Source organism: Engraulis encrasicolus, chromosome 23 (assembly GCF_034702125.1).
Source record: "Engraulis encrasicolus isolate BLACKSEA-1 chromosome 23, IST_EnEncr_1.0, whole genome shotgun sequence".
Taxonomy (NCBI): Eukaryota; Metazoa; Chordata; class Actinopteri; order Clupeiformes; family Engraulidae; genus Engraulis; species Engraulis encrasicolus.
Window position 1 is genome coordinate 50689224 of NC_085879.1, and position 24668 is coordinate 50713891.

The following is a 24668-nucleotide window of genomic DNA, read 5'->3' on the forward strand; positions in this document are numbered from 1 at the left end:
ATAACTAAAATATTGTATTAACACATTAAACCACAAACTTCAATGTCTTGACTCTGCAGTGTGAATCCTTCAGTAGAGCACAGAGCTTCTTCAATCCTGAGTCTCCAGATATCTTCCCACTCAGGTCCAGCTCTGTCAGGAGTAAGAGGTTACTACCCAGAACTGAAGTCAGGTACTCACAGGCTTTCTCTGCTTTATCAGACAACAGCCTAAACAAGGAGGAGAGAGAACAACACATTATTTATGAGGGAGCCATATTTACATAGAAATCAAGTATTACAACTACCATTGTTTGTGTGACAAACAAATGTATGATCATGGTTAACAGTTATAATTCCCACCCCAAAGTTTTAGTTTCAGGATTTAAGTTGCTTATATTATTGCCTAACATCCCAGATGTGTACAATACAAATGTGACCAAATAAAATGTCAGAGTAATGTAAAATGTCAGTGTAATGTAAAATGTCTGTGTTAAGTCTACCTATCCTCAATTGTAGAGCTCAGGCTCACCAACCATGTTATGTGTGTGTGTCACCCAGTGTTCACGCTAGAATTCTTACTGGCCGGACAAGTGGCCGGCTGTATTGCAGAATACCGGACATTTGAAATATCTAACGGACCTTTCCACATATAGCCAAACACACACTCCCTAATGGGTCAAAGTGTAGTAAATTGGTCTTTTCTGCCAGTAAAACTTACATTTCACTAACATTTGGCCAGTTGTCTGGTGTTAGGCCTAATTTAGAGCCCTGCTTGTGCGCAAGGGCCGGGGAGTAAATGCGCGCTTTCTTTCACACACTCGAGAGCTCGAACTGAAAGAGAGAAAAAAAACAGCCAGCCAACGTGCTGTGCGCAGATCCCTAAATTATCAACTCAAACAGTGTGTTTTATCAGCCAAACCGAAGAGCATTTCCCTACTCAAATTAGGTAACGAGGTGATGCCTGTAATAGTACAGTAATGGTATCGACGCTACTGAAATTTGAACTATATTGCGTTGTGTTCCTGCGCTCTCGAAAGTAATGGAATCGACACGTTCCGTACGATGCTCTATGGGCTACACGTTTTGGCCGGTGATGAAAACAGTTATAAAGCCCTGCATGCATTTTCACTGGGACTTCTCGCGAGTCCATCGTTCTCTGGAATATTTAACTTCACCCTCTGTAGCCTACTTGGAGATCCACCACCATTTTTCAGCAGAGGTAAAAGTGAAAGTGATTCGATGCGGCGATGCTGCGCATGCCATTGAGTCCCCAACCGTTAGGCTTGACTTAGCAACGGGGCATGAAACGGTTTTGCAAATGCAATGCCCTGTTGTGTTCACTGATATATTGGTAAAAATAGCCTACAAAAAACAGAATCGTTCCTCGACAGCACAGCAGCCAGTGTGAGTCAAGGGATTATAAGCATAACGTGATTGGGGACAACGACGGTGGGGACGAGAGCGCAAGCAATATTGCGTGCTGTTTATGACAAGTTCAGTTACATAGGATATTCACAAATATTTTCAGCTTTGTTCAGTTTCATATTAGGCCTACTGGTGTTTTGTAACATGTAGGCCTATTTAAAATGGGCTAATATTATTTACTGACTAATTGCTGTCATTTTTGTCGGACATTTTGTCCGGGGACATTTTATTTTGCCGGTCATTCATGCATGCAAACGGCCAATGTCCGGCCACAGCCGGCTAACGTGAACCCTGGTGTCACCTGAGTTTGCATTTCTGATTGGTCAGTGCTGAAGTGAGGAGCTTCACTCCAGAGTCTCCAGGGTCGTTTCCTCTCAGGTCCAGCTCCTCCAGGTGTGAGGGGTTTGATTTGAGAGTTGAGGCCAGAGCAGCATATCCTTCCCCAGTTACACCACAGTCTGACAAGCTGGAGGGAGAAGAGTTTATTGCTGTTAAATTTCATTACAAGAGGTTATTGCTGTTTGTTTAATATCACTTACTTGATACATTTGTCTTGTCTCAGAGCACACACATCTCTCTCTCTCTCTCTCTCTCTCTCTCTCTCTCTCTCTCTCTCTCTCTCTCTCTCTCTCTCTCTCTCTCTCTCTCTCTCTCTCTCTCTCTCTCAATAGAACATGTAATTTGTCGCTTGATCAGATTCTTCTACTTGCTTCAAGCAATACTGTATCTTCTACTACATCTGCTTGAAACGAGTAAAAAAATCTGATCAGGAAAAAAGTGACTAGTTCCATTGGCAGAGACTTAAAGCACTTCCAAGAGAAAAGTGCAAGTTACTAAGGGATTTTTGTTCCCCTTAATATAAGATTAAATAAATGGCCTTTAGTCAAAATTGTAAAACACATGGTTGGTAAGATTCAATTTGGGTTTAACTTTAAATGAACGACACAACCAGAATACACTTTGCAAAGATTATTTTTTTTTAAATGGCAAAATGTCTAGGGATCAATGGTGAGTGTTGTCAAGCGTGTGTGCATGCAGTGTCAGTGTCAGTAATCAGCCACTCAGGGGAAATGAGGGTGCAAGATGGAGAGAGAAAGAAGACACCATGAACCAAACCAAGACCTAACCTCAGAGTCTCCAGGGCACAGTTTGGGTTCTTCAGGCCACTGCACAGATTCTTGACTCCAATATCTCCGATGCAGTTGCCACTGAGATCCAGTTTTCTGAGCTTTGATGATTCTTTGCAGAGGATGGACGCTAGTGTTGTGCAGCTCTGTGAGGTGAGTCCACAGCTATCAAGCCTGAAGGGGAAAAGACCACCAGTAACTAGAAGACATAATAAAAGCATTGTGATGCTGTATGTACTGCATGCTAATGTTGTGGCAAATGTACTCGACAAAACAGAAGTAATCATTTGTTCAACCAGGCATTAGACTTAGTTTAGTTTAATCTATTAGTTTATTTGACAGGTGCCATGTGCAAGACAATTCTAGTATCAGAGTTATCTATAAAGCTAATGTAGTACATCTGATAGATTTATGTTTTACTTACAGGGTTGTGTGGGATTCCTCCACTACTGGCTTCAGCCTCAGGAGAGCTTCATCAGACCTGATGAACTTCTTCAGGTCAAACACATCCAGATTCTGGTCTGATGTCAGGAGTACAAACACTAGAGCTGACCACTGGCTAGGTGAGAGTTTGGCCTTTGAAAGTTTTCCTGCACTGAGGTTGCTCTGGATCTGCTCCACTAAGGAGTGGTCATTGAGTTCATTCAGACAGTGGAAGAGGTTGATCATCCTTTCTGGGGAAGGGGACTCCCTGATCTTGTTTTTAATGTACCTGATTGTTTTATCATTGCCAGCCCGGACAAAAACTGTCCTGATCTTGCCCATTACACCCACTTGTCTTCTACTCACCAGACCACGCAGGAGAGTTTGATTTGACTCCAGAGAGAGTCCAAGAAGGAAGCGAAGGAAGAGGTCAAAGCGTCCATCGTCATAGATCAAAGCTTTGTCCACAGCACTCTTCTGCAAGATGGTCATGGACTCTGCTTTTTGATGGGCACGCTGTGGGGATATTACGTCATTACCTTCATTCGCCATCATCAGAAATGCATACAGAGCAGCAAGATACTCCTGGATACTGAGATGCACAAAGCAGAACACTGTTCCCAGAAAGATGCCGGATTCTTCTCTGAAGATCTGAGTGCACAACCCAGAGCATATTGTTGCGTCTTTGACATCAATGTCACATTCTCTGAGGTCTTCTTCATAAAATATCAGGTTGCCCTTCTCTAACTGTTCATAGGCCAGCTTTCCAAGACGCAGGATTAGCTCTTGGTTCCATTGTAGCTCAGGGTCTTGCAGATTGTCAAATTTGGCGCTTCTCTGTCTGGTTTGAAACATGAGGAAAAATGTGTACATCTCAGTCAAAGTCTTTGGTATTTGTTTGTGGCCGGTGGAATAAATTATCTGAAGAACCATAGCAGCAATCCAGCAGAACACGGGTATATGGCACATGATGTGGAGGCTCCTTGATGATTTAATGTGTGAAATGATTTTGCTTGCACAACCTTTATCACTGATCCTCTTCCTGAAATACTCTTCCTTTTGGGAGTCATTGAACCCTTGCACTTCTGTCACCAGGTCAACACACTCAGGAGGGATTCTGCCGGCTGCTGCTGGTCGAGAGGTTATCCACAGTAGAGCAGAGGGGAACAGATTACCCTTGATGAGATTTGTCAAGATGACATCCAATGATTTGACAGCTCTCATGTCAGTCAAACTCTCATTTCCCTGAAAGTCAAGTTGAAGTCGACACTCATCCAGACCATCAAGGACAAACAGCACTTTATACTTTTTCTGGCAGACAAATTTGAATTCCTTTAGCTCTGGAAAGAAGTGGTGAAGAAGATCCATTAAAGAGTACTCGTTTTCTCTCATGATGTTGAGCTCCCGAAAGCACAGTGGGAAGATGAAATTGATCTCTTGGTTGTCATTTCCCTCAGCCCAGTCCAGGACGTACTTTTGCACAGAGATAGTTTTGCCGATGCCAGCCACCCCCTTTGTGAGAACTCTTCTGATTGGTTTGTCCTGAATTGATGAAGGCTTGAAAATGTCAACACATTTGATTGGTCTGTCCTGTCCAGCTGGTTTCTTGGATCTGTACTCAATCTGCCTGACCTCATGCTCCTCATTGACTTTCCCACTTTCTCCCTCAGTGATGTAGAGATCTGTGTAGATCTTTTCTAGCAGAACAGAACTTCCCTGTTTGACTATCCCTTCGAACACACTCTGGTACTTGTTCTTCAGATTTCTTTTTAAATCCTTCTGACAACCTACATTCATCTCATCTATTGTGAAAACAAACAACAAAAAACACAGGAAAAAATTGGTGGACATTTAATAAATAAATAAATAAATAAATAAATAAGACAAAAGACAAACAAGACAAGACAAGACCAAATCATTCTTACTGTCATTCAGTTCATCAGCAAGATCCTGATGCTTCATCTCACGGAGGAAGTGCAGTGCCATCTTGAGAGCTCCTTCTCTGGCATCACTCTCACCCTCTGCTTTATTTTCAATGTTTTCTTTGTAGTCTGGACTAAGAATCTGCTTCAATCTCTGTAGCTCATTCTTTAAAAAGGTGACGATCTTCTCCTCAAGCACCTAAAGAGCACATGACAGTTCAGATGCATTTACTGTTATGTTATGTGATAATCCTAAAGGTCTACACAAAAGGGGTTCCACACGCTTCTGTTTTTTCATCTGGTGCATAAACGGGAGGGAGACAGATAATCTTGAACGAAGGGAAGACACCAGAGCAGGTTAGTTCCTTACTTAAAATTATGGTCAGACTTAGCTCCAGTTGTGGCTGTTGATAAGGTCTGCCAAAGATTCCAAGGCACACTGCTGGTGAAGTTAAAAAGCCTTTAATTAAATGGGCTGACGCGTTGCGACTACTGTCTTCTTCAGAGCCTGAGTTCCTTACTTGTTGTGCACTTGATTAAAAAGAAAAGCATCCCATCTGTGCTGCTCTGGTGTCTTCTCTTCACTCAATCTGAAGGATCTCTCATTGGAAAAGCTTGCAGCATTTCAGATCAGTAAACTTGAAGTTTCTCTGCCTACGAGTGATCGACCTGCAAAGACCTGATTGCTTGATCTGTTTAGTAATACATTAATACAAGAATTCAAAAAGGGGCTTATTTAAGGCTTATTTAAGGCATTTGAGAGACAAAGTTGGCATATAGTCCTACTTTGTCAATTTGGGTGTGCCGAATTCAAATCTGCGATATGCCGAGCTCTATCTGGCCTCTGTTGACCCCAAGAGGTCATTGAACTTGAGCTAAGGGGCTTGTGTTTGATGGAGCAGTGCTGCTGTTGCTCTGCAGCATACATACACACTTGATTGGATTCAAACCAGAATGATTTGAAATGGCAAAGTGTGCATGCATGCTGCAGAGCAAAAGCAGCATTGCTCCATCAAAAACAAGCCGAAGGATACTTAGCTTAGCAGACAGGATAGCAATGCTAACATGCCAATATGCTAATTTCCCACTAATATTACATTTGTCACTGGTAATTTCATTTTCACTTTTTAAGGTGGGTTAGCATCCATGCTAACAATTATGCTAGTCATGCTAACAATGCTAGGTATGTGAATATGCTACAAAAAGTCCAGCAGATAGGCTAGATTAGGTATGAGTCAGTTCTGGTCATTTCCTGGGAGCATGTCTATATGTTCACACAGCCCGCTGGTCCCAGAGCCCATTGGTCCCACATCATTAAGATTTTTAACATTCATTTTCAGGGCCATCGGTCCCACGGCATATTCCTGCTGCTCCATGTTCTCACATTTCTAAGAATTTATTAAAATTTAGGCGGAATTGTTGGAACATGGAGTTTTGGAACATAGGGCCTATATTTGAATAATTTCTTCAAAATATGGGAACATGGAGCAGCAGGAATAAGCTGTGGAACCAATGAGCTCTGAGACCAATGGGCTGTAGACCAGTGAGAACACAGAGCTGACCCCCATTTCCCAACCCTACCCTGACACTTTCCCACTTACTTCTTGTCATCTCTTTGACTGCCCTGTCTAAATAAAGACCTCAAAAAGCCCCCAAAACATTCAAAAGGGCCTTAATATCTCTACTCCTCCACCATTTATCCATTTATTTATTTCCATTCCTTGTGTGTGTGTGTGTGTGTGTGTGTGTGTGTGTGTGTGTGTGTGTGTGTGTGTGTGTGTGTGTGTGTGTGTGTGTGTGTGTGTGTGTGTGTGTGTGTGTGTGTGTGTGTGTGTGTGTGTGTGTGTGTGTTTTGTGTGTGTTTGTTTGTTTGTCTGTGTGGTAGTCTAGTAGTACACCTAACACTGGATAATTTTTAAGATCACCAGAATCCAAGGGCTACTGCAAGGCACTGTCACAGAACACTTTGAAACTTGTTGATTGGTGTGATTTCTGTATTGTGTATGTGTATGCTGCTGGACATCTCAATGTAAAGTCACCCTATTATTTACTGTATATAGCCTGGCTATTTCAACTACAAAGCAGGTAGCTGTAAAAAAAAATTAAAAAAAAAAAAAAAAAAGCTGTCATGGTTTCCGAGTTGTCAGTGGGTGGGCTTCATCTCTGTCTATAGCCTTCCCTGGTTGGCTATGCTATTCTGCCAGAGCTATTCTGTCTTTCCTCTATCTTACAGAAGGCAGTAGCAGGACTGAACTTGTGTGCTTTTAAATCGGATCCATCATTACTCTTTTTGCATTTGTGCTAAATTGGAGAGGTCATTTCAAATTGGAGAGACATTTCCATCACACGTGGATCCTAACATACACTCTTTGGTTTCCATGCATGTAAATATCCTAGATGACATCAATGACATGAGGTCAAACTGAGAACTTACGAAAAAGGAAGCTAAGGGCACACCACAACAGGCCATGTTTCATGACCTTGAATAATTAAGTAATAATCACTAACCATTAATTAGTAACTAATAATAACAACTTCTTTTTAAAAAGTAAATCTGAGTTTAGAATTCCAATACTGACCAAACAAATCCATTTGTCAATTTAAATCATCACTTTGCTTACATATCATTAATTAATTGCGTAAAAACCTGATTATCTGGCCTCAGTTGGTACCCTTTCAGTGTCAAAGTTCAATGACCTCTAGAGGTCAACAGAGGTCAGATAGAGCTCGGCATATCACAGATTTGGATTCGGCATACCCAAATTGACAAAGTAACACTATATGCCGACTTTGTCTCTCAAATGCCTTGGGGTGTCAAAAATCAGGATTCTTGTATTAGTCTATAACCTGCCGACACATGGCCTTTACTCTTCCCATTTGCCCTGCTGCCCTGCCCTGTTGGTTGGCTGGGTTTGGCAACAAGGAATGACAATCATCAAATTGCACAGTAACCACAGAAAAATAAACCAAATTAACAAGTTAATAAATGCATAGCACACATCATGGGCATATTTTAATGTGTTTTCTCCGGAAGCACATTGATGCCTGTAATAGTCGGCACATATTTATTTGTATATTGGTCCACACAAACCACTGTTGACTACATTTTAGCTCAGTTGCTTCATGTTCAAGTTCAAGTTCAAGTTGGTTTTATTGTCAATTTCTTTACATGCACTGGTCATACAAAGAATTTGAAAATTTCTTCATTTTGCTTCATGTTTGAACACGGAATAAAACCTTATATACAAGCTTACTACCCAGAACTTCTTACCTCAAAAATATGAGGTAAATCCTGTTGCTTATCTGGCCCACTGGTGTCTTGTTTACATGTCCTCTCTTGCTCTCTGGAGATAAAGGATGAAACATACAAGATGTTAGAATTGTAACCTATCGCACAACTGTCACACTCTGATCTCTTTTACCATCACAAATTAACATGATTGATAATCATGTCAACATGAACCACAGTATATTGTGTGCAAAAAGGAGCTTCAAAAAGGTACATTTTTGTCAAGTAGGGCAAAGGGGCAGGTTCTTTAGCACCAGCTTGTCTCTATCTGTACATGCCTATGGACAGATCTAACCAACTCTACAATGACCTTCTACACAACTCACACCTCACTGCTGTTCTGCAAACCTATCAAAGCTCCCTGTCAGTGAATGAGTGAGCCCAGATATGACGTCACTTCTGATTGTCGAGATACAGTTTTTATTTGCACACAGATAGTGGGAGATTTAAACTCTGAAATTGGATGGCAACAGAATTGTATTACAATGTAAATATTAAGAAAACACTGATTAGCGTCTGCAATGGATTTAGTGTCCGTGCCCCTCTGACTGCTGTTGTATGGCGGTTTGTGGAAATCTCAAGACCCAATATCTTACGCAAATCTTCAAATAAAACAAAAGTACTACATGTATGTAACACTATTACAACGGGCGTAGCTCAGGAACTAGAGGGTGGACTGTATTAGGAAAACTGGGAAATATGTGCGTGTCTCCTTGGTGTGTCGGTCAGGACACAGGACAACAAAATGAAATAAAGGGGGTTTAATGAAAGTCTCTTGGTGGTAAGGCAGTACAGAGAATGCAGCACAGCAAAGCACGAGGCTACACTTGAATGCAATTTGAAATAAAATCTTATTTTGGTCAATTACGCACACAGGAAACAAGGAAACTTCAACAGGACTTCTGCAGCAAGCGGCATCCACTCAACTAACGGACTTACTAAATTGTGCCCGGGAACATGAATATTCTACCTACCACTCACTGTGCACGTGAATCATGAATATTAATGAGAATCACTACAGGGGCACATGCACAAACCCTGGCCTTTCCAACAAACACAGTGCAATATACACCATAATTAAGGCCCCAATGGCAACATACTGGCCTTGTACTTTAACAATGATATTCCTTTTTACGCAGGGATTTTGAATATTTGAACATCAACTTTACTCCCACCTAATCTGATATAGGGTCCAGTAGGATATGAGATCCCCAATGTTGCTTATACATGGGGAAGTGAGGTGTGTAATGAAGGCGATCGTAGAGTTGGTTAAAGTTGTTAGGCATGCACAGATAGGGGCGACGTGGTGCTAAAGCACCTGCCCCTTTGCCCTACTTGACAAAAATGTCTCTTTTTAAAGCTCATTTTTTGACATAATCTAAATTAACACCCACAATCCGGCCAAATGCTGGTGAAGCTTCAGTTTGGTAGCCTCGCGAGCCATCCTACGTACTTCCGCCAAAGGATTGGCTCCACTACTGTAGTCTGGCCGTGCTTCTCTGTGGAGTGCCTGGAGCAGTAGAATTTTGATCGCAACGCCCCCCCAGAAATCAGCCAATAATCGAATACGCCCCCCACGTGGGGGCGAAAGGGGGAGGACGCTCGTGACAATGGTGTACACATCTGCGCCAGAGCCATTGGTCTGCACTATGTTGTTGTTGAGTAACTGCCAGCGATTGGGTGAGAGGTGTCCAATAATTTCAAACCATAACTGAATGCAAGCTTCCTGCTTCCTACAATTGCTTCAGAGCAAACAAATGCCAGACCATGAATACGAAATGAAATGGTAGTATTATGGGATGGTTAGGACCAGGCTTCAGTTTGGCTGGTAGAAAATAAAACTTACCAGTCACTTTGACCCATTAGTGTGTTTGTGTTTGGCTAGTAACATTAACGTCTACTATCCATTTTGGCTGGTGATGAAAAAAATATATTTTAGAGCCCTGGACACAATGTATGTACGGTTCACGTTGACATGATTATCCACAAATTCTTGATCATCAAAAGCCTGGGAAAACAATGCCCTGGTTTAATATTGCATCGCCAAGCTGTAGCCACTTCAAAGGATGACAACGGAGGCAGCAGATGTAGTTTGCAGCCCCCTTTTCTCGTTTCCCTTCCACAGTCTTCTACGGGGCAATAAGAGGTGTCCCCCAGAAAAATAGCAAACACTAAATTAAAATAATTTTACACACTACCTGTCAACACATCTTCCTTCTATTAAGTTCTCCTCAGCTCTGATTAAAAGTTAGTGAACGTCTTACACTTTTCAAATACCCCACTCCTTATCAATATATGTCCTATCTCATCCCCTAATTGTTGCCGTCCAGACACATCCACCACTGCATGAAAAGAGGAATTTGTGGATGAGTTTTGCACCTTAAATTGCCTCATACCTCAAGCCACAACATTTGCGGCTCCCCCATGCCCCCCTCCCATCCCCTTCTTAGGAGAGCCTTTAATATGTAAATGCCAGTGATCAGGTCGGGAGCTGCCCCAGTCAATTTCAAGTGGGGTGGGGTGGGGTGAGGTCAGGTGGGTGGGAGGGAGTGGGGGGTGGGCAGGCCTGTTTCTAGGATTTTGGGGTCCCTAGGCAACGGGATTGTTGGGGGCCCTAGGGCATGTTTTGGCCTTTTACTAAAATGTGTGTCTGTGTGTATCTGTTTGTCTGTCTGTTTGTTCACGCAGCCCAGTGGTGTTTTTCAGAATCACTAACCATTAAACCAGGGGTAGGGAACCTATGTCTCGAGGGCCCTTGAGGCCGTTTTATCCGGCCCCTGATATCATTATAATGTTTTGCAACTTCACATGAAATAGGCCTATGACATATTTTGCAGGCCTAAAGGAATCTTAGAAATTACTAAGTTAGGCCTATATTCAGGGGACCTAGAAAAGGTGGGGACTGTTTTAAAGGTGTCTACCTTTAAAGGTGTCTATATGTCTATATAGGCCTAAAGGTGTCTATATAGGCCTAAATTTTATAGGGAAATCCTGATTTGTGTTCATAGTACGGCCCCCGGAGGATTTTATGACCATGGTGGCCCCTCGAATGAAAAAGGTTCCCCACCCCTGCATTAAACATTTCTACTAGCCACAGCTTTGCTGTCAGTACATTTTATTATGATAGGCCTAAGCTCAGAAATTAAGTTGATCAAACAATTCGATCTGTGCTATAAACATTTAAATGAACCTACAGAATAGGCTATCAAAATAGAATCATCTGAATGATCTTTCTTGGACATACATTTTGAAGTGACCCTTCGAATTAAAAAGGCTCATCACCCCTGCTTTTGAGGAAAAACATCAATGTGCTTGGCCACTCTGGTTTTTAAATGATTCTGAACTAAAGCAAGGATTGTTCAAGGAAGTTCAAAATAGACCGTCTCTGGTTAAATTAGTTCTACACCAAGCCTTTAGGTGGCAGTACAACTAATTCACACAATGCGAATTCCACACACAAGCCACAAAGAAGCCATCAACCGCGGTCAACAACACCTTCCTGATTTAACAGAACCACGCGCTGTCTGTGTGGTTTCACTGTTACAAGTTTCTTGGCGATATGGGGGAAAAGTTCCTTACATACCAACGGAAAATGGGCTTCACATACATGTAAGTACATTTTACTCAACTGTGGTTTAAAGTTTCAGTACTCAAGAGCGATTGAATAGCTCCTCTGAACACAGATCCGCCATTGCTAAGTTGCAGCACAGCCGGTTTACATAGCTGGTAGCTCAAGTCCCCTCAATAAATGTGAGTGACTACTCTAGTTGCTGCTGTACGCTAGTAAATTCTGATGACTTGCGAGCATCGTAATGACAAAATGCAGTGGTGAAACTGTGAATATGTTAAGTATACTTGTTGATGGTAAATTGTTTGACATTGCTCGTTCTCAGTTGCCTTTCCCCTGCCTAAAGATAGACAAAGGCTACCGTTAGCATGCTATTGCGTTAGCTCATCAACTACGGTGGCAGATGGACACTCCCAACTGAGATCACTCCCGGACGTGTAGCCCCAGGTGGTTTTATCACTCCCAGACAAAACTAATATGAAAAATATAACTAGCTCCGTTATATGGCGGTGGGCTCGATAGTCTGGCTAGTGGGAGCGTGCCGACCGGGGAGCGATTGGGGTTGGGAGCGACAATCTGGGAATCGCTACTGCCCAGCACTGAAAAGCAATATACCCAGACGGCACACCAGTCTTGCCAACGTCGCCTAGATGCATTTTTGCCGCTGTAAAATACATTGGCAAGACGTCTAAGCGTTAGTTCATCAGCGAAATGCCGGGCAGACGTGAAAAATGAGCAGTGCCCAGCATCTAGTTGATGGATTCCCAGATTGTCGCTCCCAACCCCAATCGCTCCCCGGTCGGCACGCTCCCACTAGCCAGACTATCGAGCCCACCGCCATATAACGGAGCTAGTTATGTTTTTGATGTTAGTTTTTTGTTTCTAACCCTAACCTTAACCCTTAACCTAACCCTAACTCTAAACCTAACCCTAAATTGCTTGTATGTGGCAGTGTATTACAGACATGTGGACTCGAGTCCAGTGACTTGGACTCGAGTCTGACTCGAGTCAGCGGTGTGAAGACTTGCGACTTGAATTTTCAAGATCAGAAAAGACTTGCGACTCGACTCGACTGGCACGCCTTTGACTTGAGACTCGACTTGGACTTGACAGTTGTAATTGTCAATGACTTGGCGTGACTTGCCATGTTGGGTCTAAAAAATAAGTCCAAGTCCAACCCTTGTTTTCAGAATGCAACAGCCCGCCCACATTCTTTGTTTGAATCACGTCATTGTCCTAAGCGATGCTATGCCATTGGCGGCCGACGCAGCTGGCTTGGACGCCGCGACCAGCGGCAAAAACACCATTTTTTAGTGAGTCTCCAGAACAAACATAGCCTACATTTTAAACCATCGCGGAAGTTAATTTATCTCCCTCTCAGCCCCAACTCATTTTGCATTCTTAATAGGGTAGGCTATGGAAGTTTGCACTGTGATCAACAAATATTTTCTATCAATGTTGTAGGAAGTGTGTGTGGTGGGGCGCTGTGATGTGCAACACGCGTCTGTAGGCTACACACGTGAAGCTCTCGCTCTCTCGCCCCTCGCTTACGACAGAAATTCAGTGAGAACCAAGCTGTCTAAATATTTTAGCTAAATTGTGATGGACATTGATTGTTGAACATTAGGCTATTTAAGCAGTTGAAATAAAAAAGCACACACTGCTGACATAACCGAACCACAGGACTTAATCTATTGTTGTTTTATAAAAGAGTACGCCTATCCGTTTTGCTTTCCCTGTCCTTTATGAATGCGCTTGCCTTCAGCCCCCGAAGGCTGTAACAGTATGTTCCGCTCCCACACTATGCTTGCGAGTCAGTCACTTCAAAGTGAAATGCAGCCTTGCGAATAATTTCCACCATCGCGGACAAAACCACGTTATGATGAATATGTGGCGAGGTAAACGTTACGAATATGGCCTGCTTTTAAGTTTCCCCCAATCCAGGATGTGTCCGTAGGCTATATGGCTTGATATCCCAGGGCTATTTCACGACCACAACACAACATGTCTTAGTCTTCCAGCATGCAATCGAAAATAGGCGAGCATAGAACACTTGGTCTTGCATCCATCAAAAGAGCTCCACCGGTTGCCTACTTTAGATGCTGGGTGAATGGTTCCAAAGGGAAATAATTTAGCCTATTCATGACAGTCTTGCAAAGAGACAAGACAAACGACCAAAATTGTCAAATAATTGGTCAAGGCGCGAGATGAGGAATACTGCATGGCTATTGGAAAAACTTTGAAGAAACTAAGCGCAAGCAACACTGCTTCCCGCGGAGCTTGCGCATGGCTATAAACAAGCTATGCGCCCCGAACCTCACTGCTTGTTGTTCGATGACTTGAATCGAAACATTTCTAAGGACATCAGGGCTATCTTTGGAATACCGCCTCAGCCAGCTGAAAGCAGAGTAGCAGTGTCCCATGTGTCAAATGGTAAGATAATGCCATAGGCTACCTGTTCCTTGAAAGTTTTAAAACTCAGCCTTGACACACTATCATGCCAGCCACATCAGTTCAAACGCAATCTTTAATGCAGCCTATCGTGAAGTTTAAATGTAATGTGAGATAGAGGTTGCAAGCTACTGCTGAGCAGCGCAAGACATAGGCATGGGTCGGCTCCCGTGGATAAAAAGCATGTTCCCTCTCGCGTGCTGCTCCCAGCCCGAACCTTGTATCTCGTGGTGTCGACACCGCTTTATCTTATGTTTCTCACAGTTCGAACTACATGCTTCGTTTGGTATTTTGGGGGAGTTTGGAGTCGCAATTACCGCTGCTTGGAAATGACACGTTAGAGCTACACGACGCCAGCACTGGAGAACTGGGATGTAACCCTGTTTTCCAAATTAACAAAAATTAGGAAACATAGAAGCAGAACTTTGTTTGGCTACAATCTATGACCTGGACGGTGAACTTAATCTTTTTGAAGAGACATGAACAGCATACAAGTGCCTTTGAGGGGGAGGAGAGGGCGATTGGGGAGAACAGGGAGACCAGAGCATGGCGCGAGGCGCATATTCATTCGGGAAAAATGAGAGCGAAATGTTGGATAGGGCATTACACACCTTCCTTCTTCTTACAATGAAGAAGCGCAGAACAAGGTTGCCTCGTTGCCATAACTGACATTCTGCAGCGCTAACGCCATGTTTAATTGACAGCGTGCTGGCGAATAGTCTAGTAGCCTAATATAATTAACAAGACGTGGATTAATGACTGTGCAAACGAAGTTCTAGATAACTTGGACTGTGACGCAGTAAAAATGGTTGGTGATGGGCCATTGCGGCATTGCGACAATGCCGATATCAGCTTCAACAATAGTAGAGTAGAGTAGAGTAGAGTAGTAGAGTAACTTGATCCCCAGAGGGAAATTCAGGAAATTCATCATTACTTTACCAGGAATTTAATCCAACTAACTAGGCCTACTTTGTCCTCATTTCTTAGCCCATATGGACAAGTGTCTACTAGGCTAAATACTGTTGGCACGTAGCCTACAGCAGACTATAGCCTAGTACTGCACCATGCATGTGCGTGCTCATTGGTGGGTTCACAGTTATGACACTGTCAATGCTCAGCTTTGGTTCACAGATAATGGGATGAAGTGAACATCATGGACCAGCTGAGACAGGGCTGTCTGCTGAGCTGTGCTGTTAACTCATCATCCTGTCTCACATGTGTAACCCCCCCCCCCACACACACACACACACACACACAGGGCTCAATTTTTTTTTAAAATAAATTGATTACCCCTACTGTATGTCATATCTTGATGAGAATGGTGAGCTTAATATGGTACCTTAGGGAAAATGGCGTCTTTTAATGCCAAACCAAAATGTTTACATTAGTCGAGTGTTACACTACAGTAAAGAGAGGGGGGAGGGTGGGTAGCACCTGTAAGACATGAATAGGCTACTACTTTCACCCTTGGCCTTTGTGGGTAAATTCAAACATAGTACGCTGAAAGTGTGAATCCGCGTTTTCAGGTCGGAAGTGTAATATGCCCCCCTAATGTCTTGACAAAACCTTCCAGCCAAAGCTGTCAGCGGCCCTGCCTGTGCTCCTAGTGAAAAAGTTAACCATAGTCCTGTCCTTAGCGTTATGATGCTAGAGTCTGTATAACTTACAACCTTGACTAGATATGACCGGCCCACCACCAAGACCAGGGTGGGGTAGTGGAATAGGTTTATGCCATCAGATGATGGAACGGACACACACACATACGCACACATTCTTGCAAACAGGACTATTTGCCCACTGGACAGTAAATATTTGGCATATGGTTGTTCCTTTCTTTAAGTACAAATTCACATGAAATGTATTTTTATGTGAAAAAAAATATGAAATTAAATGTCATTTTACATACACAGCACAAGCAGTAGTTTGGTTTAGACTGATTTCTCTGCAACTGTTTTAGTAATTGTCATCTTTTTACTCAGGTCTCATTATTATACTAATGAATTTATGATCGAAATTGTGATTGCAAATAGAAAATCCCTTTGTGACTTGTTAAGGACTTGAAAAAAAATTAGACTTGGACTTGGACTTGACTTGGCTGGGGTACGACTTGGACTTGGACTTGACTTGGTCAGATGTGTCTTGACTTGTGACTTGACTCGGACTTGAGTGGAAAGACTCGAGACTTACTTGTGACTTGCATGTTAGTGACTTGGTCACACCTCTGGTGTATGATAATACGTGAAATATAATCGGGTGGGATCGAACGTCTGGGAGTGATAAAACCACCTGGGACTACACGTCCGGGAGCGATCTCAGTTGGGAGTGCCCATCTACCACCGCTGGGCAGCAGCGAAGCGACTAGTTTAATTACATTCCCTAGTAGCTTGGTCGTAGCGTCACTACTATGTATCGAGTAACGTCCCTTTTCCACAAGTAGCGACGTAGTCTACAAAAGCTACAATTTGTCCCGCATCAATGTTACTCAATGATTTTTGTTTTACTTTCTCTATCCTGAAACCTAGGCAGTCACAGGGGTTCCAAGACCCACCTGCGTGAAATCAAGTCAAAGGTGGGATATAATTTAGTTCCATGCTACTTTGAAACACCTTGCCCTTTCAGCAAACCGACCGATTCTTCCTTGTTGCGTTCTATATTATGAAAGCTAACCGTGAGTAGTTCTGGCGGCAGCTCTCAGTAACGAGATCTCAATGTATCAGCGCAAGCTTAATGTCGACCAGAGTGGTCAAGTTAATAGAGCACGCCACCCCGAAATCAATGTGAAATACCCTGGCATTTGCAACAGTAGGCAACCTGTCCTTAAAAAGTATGGGTCCTCAAAACAGCACTTGTTGCACAAATAAGTGTAGCTGGCCTCTTCAAGAAATTGAAATTATGCATGGTCACTTTTTCTTATTGTTTCACGTGGAGGTCTACTGACATTGTCTAAATAATGTAGGCTAGTTTATGTCCATGTATTATATTAGGACCCAAGGTTAATGGGTTATTCTATTTACCATGTTTTCACAGGCTGCTGTCTCATAATATGGCGAAGACGAGTCACTTGAAGGCCTAACTGCTCTTATGAGGAGCAGTCTCGCCATAGAAGACTGAAAGAATGTAAGATTAACTTCTTTGTGACCAATATGACTTGCTTTGCTATGTCAATATGAGGTGCATGGCAAAGTATTTAATTTATTTGTCTCGCTTCTAGGAGCTGTAGAAACAACAGGGTGCCTGCTGCAGTATGGCGAGGACAGGGTGGAATGGCACTGATATCGGTATGTGGTGATATCAGTTAAAATTAATGAATTAATTCTCATATCTGAATAATGTGAACACACACACACTCACACACACCCTAGTCCAAGATGATTTACCCAAGGTTACTTTTACCACAGCTCTGGCACTCCGTCAATTTTCTTGTCTTTTTTATAGAACTGGACAGGTCATTTATTCGTTGTCCTTGTTTTTTGTAGTGTCCTGCAGGATGCTGTGTCCTGCAATCCTGTGTGCTGTGCTACAGACGCGTGTGGAGGTCAACCCGAAATGGGCACAGTCTCACCACAGAAGAGTGAAAGAGGGTAAGCTTAACCTATAGCCTACGTCAGGGTTGGGGAACCTTTCTCATCCGAGGGGCCGTAAAAGTCCTCCAAGGGCCGTACTATGAACACAAACCAGGATTTTCCCTTTCACTTTAGGCCTATATTGAAGGCAGCCACATTTAAACAAACACCACCTTCTTCAGGTTCCCTGAATATAACTTAATTGTATTGCAAATGTATTTTCTAAGATTCCTTTACAAAATAGGTCATATTTCATGTGAAGCTGAATTGCATTAAAATTATATCGGGGCCCGGATAAAACTGCCTCAAGGGTCGCAAACGGCCCTAGAGACATAGGTTCCCCACCCCTGGCCTACATTGTCAATATGACTTGTGCTACTTTATAGATAAGTTGTCAATGCTGTGCATTGCTATGTTTTGATTTATTTTCTTACATCCTACAGATCCTGGCAGGGAGACGGTAGTGTCCTGCAGGATGGTGATGGGCCAATCTTACAAGAGACCACAGAAAACTGATATAGTGTAAGATTATCCCTGTTGGGCTCAATATGTCTTGCTTATTGATATATTTGCTATGTCAATATGAGGTGCATGGCGAAATATTTATTTATTTGTTGTTTCTACAGCTCCCAGAAGTGAGACTGAGTGCCTGTTGCAGTATGACGAGGACGCAGTGACCAGAGACCTTCAGTAGACCCTGCTGGCATGATTGGCGGCTGAAGAACATGAAATCAACAGCAATGTTTATAATATTGTACATACCTGTATAGTCTGTACTAAAATGCAGTACCTGTACTATTTTTCCTCTTACTTTCATATTTACCACGTATTTACTATGACTCAAATCCATTTTTGTATGTGCCCTGACTAAAACTATCCTTAAACCTAACCTGTCAGAGGTGTAACAACAACCTGCTCTTAGCAATGTGGCAGCAGTCTACTTGGAACCCTTTTTTGAAAAAGCATTGTATGTTTCTGAGTTTTATGAATTGTGCCCTTCCCAAACCTAACCTGTCGTAAGGGCCTATGAAATCTGTTTTAATTTGTCTCAAATTCCGTTTTATTTTTTCTTCAAATACAGTTTTTTCAGATTTATTTTTTGCCAAATCGGATTTTTTTTACAATTTTGAACTTATTTCCCCCTTTCACCCCCCCAACAAAATTTCTTAGTTATTTAGTTCAAACTGGTGGGTGGACAGAGCCAACCACTCATGGTTGAATGGTAGGTAGAGAAAAGAAAAGTAAAATTACCTACTAGCTTTTTGTAATATCAGCTCTCAAAAATATTCCAGGTAATAAGGTAGCTGAAATGTACATGCGCATATATTCTATTAAATACACGTGACGCACCTAACTAGAAGGCGCATTCACTTCTGGTGCATTGAAGTTGTTGGACTCGGGCTGCATCATATTTTCTCGAATACGTTTGGCTATATTGCAACGTGCAGCTACATTAGAGACATTTTTGGTCACGTTATATGTAGGCATTAAATAAATAGCCTCGCGAAGTCCCTACCGTCTACCGTTTCACACAAACACGTTTTACAAGACGGCCGTTTTCTTCTGATGATGACTCTTTTAGTCACTATGCTCCGTGGCCAACAAAGTTAACAAGACATGATCAAAGCATTCCCCGATCAGTTTTTATTTTACAGCGTTCACGTCTGTTGTAACAAACTCCAAACTCGTGCCTCGCGTCGGATGATTCCACTGTTTATGAAAGTGCAGTGGTCTTCTGTGTCGCATCGCATTGTCTTGGTAACAGACGGTCAGGACAACGCGTTTATGCCTGACCTCACCTGTTCTACTAGGCAAAATTTGAGTGCTGTTGAGTATTAAGATTTCTTCAATGCTCTGACGGCCAGTGTTAGGACGCGGGGGACAATCGGAAACGCCGCTTGGGAGAGAGATGCGTTCACTGTCAACATGCGCTGACATGGATCATGGATCTGCATAGAACTTTTGCGCATCACCTCGCGTGGGCCAGATATGATATCGTGGCCATATTTTGTGTTTGAAATGTCTTTTAGACTGATAAATGATGACGAAAATAATGGATTTTTAATTTTATCATAAGAAATGAGCAAATTCCGTGCAATTCCGCGTTAATAACCAAATTCCGTTTTAATGTCCACATTCCGTGATTCCGTCCGTGTTTGTTTCTGAGTTGTACATTTGTGACCTGAGTGCTGTATACATCACTGCATATAGAGTATATTGTTTGCAGGGTATGTGTGTAGTTTTAAATTATTTATTTTTATGAAATGCATGGTTCCTGTCAAAGTGTGTGTACATTGTTTGGTGTGATATTAAAAGTGTTAAAAAAAATCATTTTCATTTCATTCATTTTCATTTTATCAATAAATTCACATCATGCATGCTAAAGCCCCATCACAGTGCAGCCTATAATGATGTGAATATAATGATGTGAATATACAAAGTAAAATCAACCTAGGTATATTAGTAATAATATTTTTTGCACAGTAATAATATTTTTTGCTCTTTTACTTTGAGTCACGTGTCTTTTTCGTCCAATAAGAGCAAGGCTAGTCCGCGTTCCGGGCTGGCTGTCATTGCCTTTCATGTGGTAATCGTTGGGCCATTAACACCCTGCTGTGAGACCTGTCCGCGGCTCGCGATTCGCTTCCGGGCCATCAAAATTGTTAGTTTTGATTCTCTCAAGCGCTCAAAATCAGATGAAAGTTAGGCAAGTCCGTGGACGATTAGGGCCGAGTTCATTGTCACAAATCCCCCTTTTCGTGCTGTGACACACATTCACACATTCACACATCCACACACACATAAACACAGACAGAGACAGACAGACATGTGGGAATCTGACACAGAGTTCAGTCCAGGGGGTCTCGGCACTACAATATCTAGAATCTATAGCCTAGTAAAGCAGTTTGAAGTTCTGCATGCCCCCCGCTCACCTCGAGCACCCCACCCCCCCCCCCCCCCCCGCTCACCTCGAACTGTGTGACACACTCATAGAATTCTAGAAGACATGGGAAAAAACATTCACGAGCACAGACATCAACACACGTTCACACATTCACACACAGACAGAGAGGAAATAATATGGCACAGAGTTCAGTCCAGGGGGACTTGGCACTACAATATATAGACTAGCCTAGTAAGGTAGCTTGAAGTTCCACCTGACCCTCCGCCACCCACCTCGAGCACCTGCCTCCCAAAATGTTTGTCCACGCCACTGGGTCTGTCTCAATAATGAAGTGCCGTAACTACGCCAACAGTGACACTGAGTAAAATGCCTCCAAAGACTTGGCATTAGATGGGATAGTCTACTTACTGCAACTTTGGCATGCCAATATCTCTAAAACAGGACACATTTTTACCATACGACTGTCACAAGACAAAAGAGGTGTAAAGAAGACTATTTTCAGTCTAAACTCAATTTTGACAAAATATGCAATTACTGCACTTTGCCTTTGTAGGCCAGTATACTTTAGATTTAACATATGGAAGTTGTCCATTTAACATGTTGATTTCCATAAACTGGTCATGATGATGCTCTATCATGTACAATTTGAAAGCACTAACGAAGAAACAACCAAGGAGGTGGTGCATAAATACCTTAGCTCTGGGCAAGCCTCAGCATCTTTGAACATGGGTGGGTCACCCTTTGACCAGTCACTCCTCATGGACACACAGCTCTGTGTAGGTGACCCTGGTCTCTTCTCCACAACACTACAGAACACAATGTTTAAAAAATAACATTCAGAGCACTGGGAATGTGGGACATTCAGTCACTGGGACTACTAGAGTTCGCCAAATTAATGTTTCAAGGAAGCTGCCGGTGATAAAATGTTAAAATGCGGGAGTTAAAATGTTCTCAATCAGCATATTGGTAAATGATCTCATCACTGGAACTGATTGTGTTAAACATACCCTAGCTCAGGGGAAGGCTCTGCCTCTTTGAACAAGGGTGGGTAGTCCATGGACTTGTCACTCCTCATGGACACACAGCTCTGTGTAGGAGACCCTGGTCTCTGCTGCATGGCACTGCAAAACAGAAAATAATATTTAAAACAGATTCAGAGTGGGGGTGTTGGGTCATGTTGATTTAGTTACATTTAGTCTGTGAAACTAGTATACATCTTTTAAATGAATGTTGCAATGATGCAAAGGTGTAATATGTTCCCAATCTACAGATTGGAAAATAAACTCATCACTGAGATGGATTGGGTTTAACATACCTTAGCTCTGGGCAAGCCTCAGCCTCTTTAAACATGGGTGGGTTGTCCTTTGACCAGTCACTCCTCATGGACACACAGCTCTGTGTAGGAGACCCTGGTCTCTTCTCCATGGCACTATGAAACAAAAAAGAATGTGTAGCCCTGTCATGCAGATGGCAGTGCCAAGAAAAACGTAACAACATAATGACAGTATGCATTATGACATTTCCATCATAAGTATCAGATTACGACATGGTAATTACCATTTTTGACAATAAGGTTATAACAGGATCAGGGGTGTGTATGTATGTAGAGTGATGCATCAAAGGCAAAACTCACTCTTTTACATCACACTTAGCTGATGCTTTCATCCACAGTGACTTACAGATATTACAGGGTATTGGTTACAGTCCCTGGAACACTGGGCACTTCAGCCATGAGGGGAATGATAAGGATTGGGATTGAACCTGCAACCCTGTGATGCAAAGTCCAACTCCCTAACCATTACACCACTGCTACAGAATGTCACAGCAAAGGTAGATTTCAGCACTGGCAACTTTTACTTGATGACCTACTGGACAGAGTTCTAAATGGAATAAAATTGTTTCAGAGTTTAAGTTACCTGTGAGGTTTAGCCGTCGGTTTCTGTCCCAGCTGGGACTCCTGGTTGCCAGGGGAACTCATCCTGGAGAGCCCGTACTGACCCTTTCCTCCACAAGATGGCACCACCTCACCTCATTACCTGGCCAGGACGCACAAATAACAAGAAGCTAGATTGAGTATTGGAGTACACACAATGTCATTTATAAAACCGTTTTCACACTTTCAATGTCCCCTAACAATGAATGTTTTGTGTACTGCAGGTTAAATCCTATAAAAACAGCATCCCAAGAGTTGTGTCAGGTAGGTGTATTTAAGTATCAATGTATTTAAATATCTAGAGATTAGCTACATTGGGCATATTCTACTGCACTAATTGAACCCTCATGTACTGTGCCTGTGTATTCATGTAGATGTTTTTGACTGGCATGGTGTTCAAGTTGCCTTTTGCTAACACAATTGCCTGTTGCATTACTGCTCAGTGTTTTATTGCTACACCGAGTTAAACTTTAATTGGACTCCACCAGGCAAGAGCCGTCACACAACATAAATACGGTTATTTTACATGTGTTAGCTTAGCACTTGGAATGGACACATCTCACTGCCTGTATTGGTAGAAACCTGTAAAAATCAAAGTCTCAGAAACTAGATATAAACACTTCATTAGGTGGAGAGGAGCCACCAGGAAAAATAGCAGATTTAGAATAGATACATAATGCTCAAAGCTGCCTATTTATTAAAACAGATTCAGTAGTATGGAGGCCTATTGAATCAGTAGTGAGTAGGGCTATTTGTGTTATGTGCTCTTGTATAGGGTAGTCTATCAGTAGTACAGCCTATTGAATCAGTAGTGTGTAGGGCTATTTGTGTTATGTGCTCTTGTAGTCTATCAGTAGTACAGCCTATTGAATCAGTAGTGTGTAGGCCTATTGAATCAGTAGTGTGTAGGCCTATTGAATCAGTAGTGTGTAGGCCTATTGAATCAGTAGTGTGGAGGCCTATTGAATCAGTAGAGTGTAGGTCTATTGAATCAGTAGTGTGTAGGCCTATTGAATTAGTAGTGTGTAGGGCTATTGAATCAGTAATATGTAGGCCTACTGAATTAGTAGTGTGTAGGCCTGCATTCTAATTTTCTATGTCCACACCTACAGTCTAGAGTCTATGTCTGTCTGTATGGGAAAGTAAGAAACATCACTTAAATTCTTTGTATGACCAGTGCATGTTAAGACATTAACAATAAAACCGACTTGACTTGACTTGACTAAGAAAGAGGAGACAGTGATCAAGCCTGATATCTTGAGTCCTGTGACGCCCTTCCTCTGTGGAGAAAACAAAGTCTCTGAGCTGTAAACATACAGTAGGCAGATACATTTCTACTGTAGAGGGCTTTCCCATATTCATCAACCTGGTTGCAAATGAGAAAATGTATTGAGCTTCTCTGAGATATTGAATAACATTTCTATCTTCAAAGAGGTCTTGCCTCGCATGGTTTTTTTTCAGACCTCATTGAGCTTTTTTCGCCCTATAAACTATGAATCAAGTGAAAAGGGAGTTGTTCAGTATCAACAGAACACAACCTCACATCAGATCTTCTGTAATACACAGTTACCTTAGACATGCAAGTTTCTGCAATACCAACAGCAGCACACACTTTCACATCGGATCCAATGTAATATACCGTAACCTACAGTTACCCATGACATGCAAGTCTATATAATATCAACAGCACACAATATACAGTTACCTATGAGCAAGTCTATGCTAATATCAACAGCACACAACATACAGTTACCTATGAGCAAGTCTATATAATATCAACAGCACACAACATACAGTTACCTATGAGCAAGTCTATATAATATCAACAGCACACAACATACAGTTACCTATGAGCAAGTCTATATAATATCAACAGCACAACATACAGTTACCTATGAGCAAGTCTATATAATATCAACAGCACACAACATACAGTTACCTATGAGCAAGTCTATATAATATCAACAGCACACAACATACAGTTACCTATGAGCAAGTCTATATACTAATATCAACAGCACACAACATACAGTTACCTATGAGCAAGTCTATATAATATCAACAGCACACAACATACAGTT

At 42.2% G+C, this 24668-nt stretch overlaps 1 protein-coding gene across 1 annotated transcript; it reads right to left on the minus strand.

The window, feature by feature from the left end:
- Positions 1-25: 25 nt before the first annotated feature.
- Positions 26-21448, minus strand: LOC134440063 (NLR family CARD domain-containing protein 3-like). The gene is made up of 7 exons (XM_063189990.1): positions 21347-21448; positions 8150-8222; positions 4882-5077; positions 2958-4758; positions 2534-2707; positions 1708-1872; positions 26-209 (listed from the first exon to the last, which is right to left on the minus strand). Exons 1-7 carry the CDS (start codon positions 21412-21414, stop codon positions 26-28), a joined length of 2661 nt encoding a protein of 886 aa, XP_063046060.1. The 5' UTR covers positions 21415-21448.
- Between the last annotated feature and the right edge of the window lie 3220 nt (positions 21449-24668).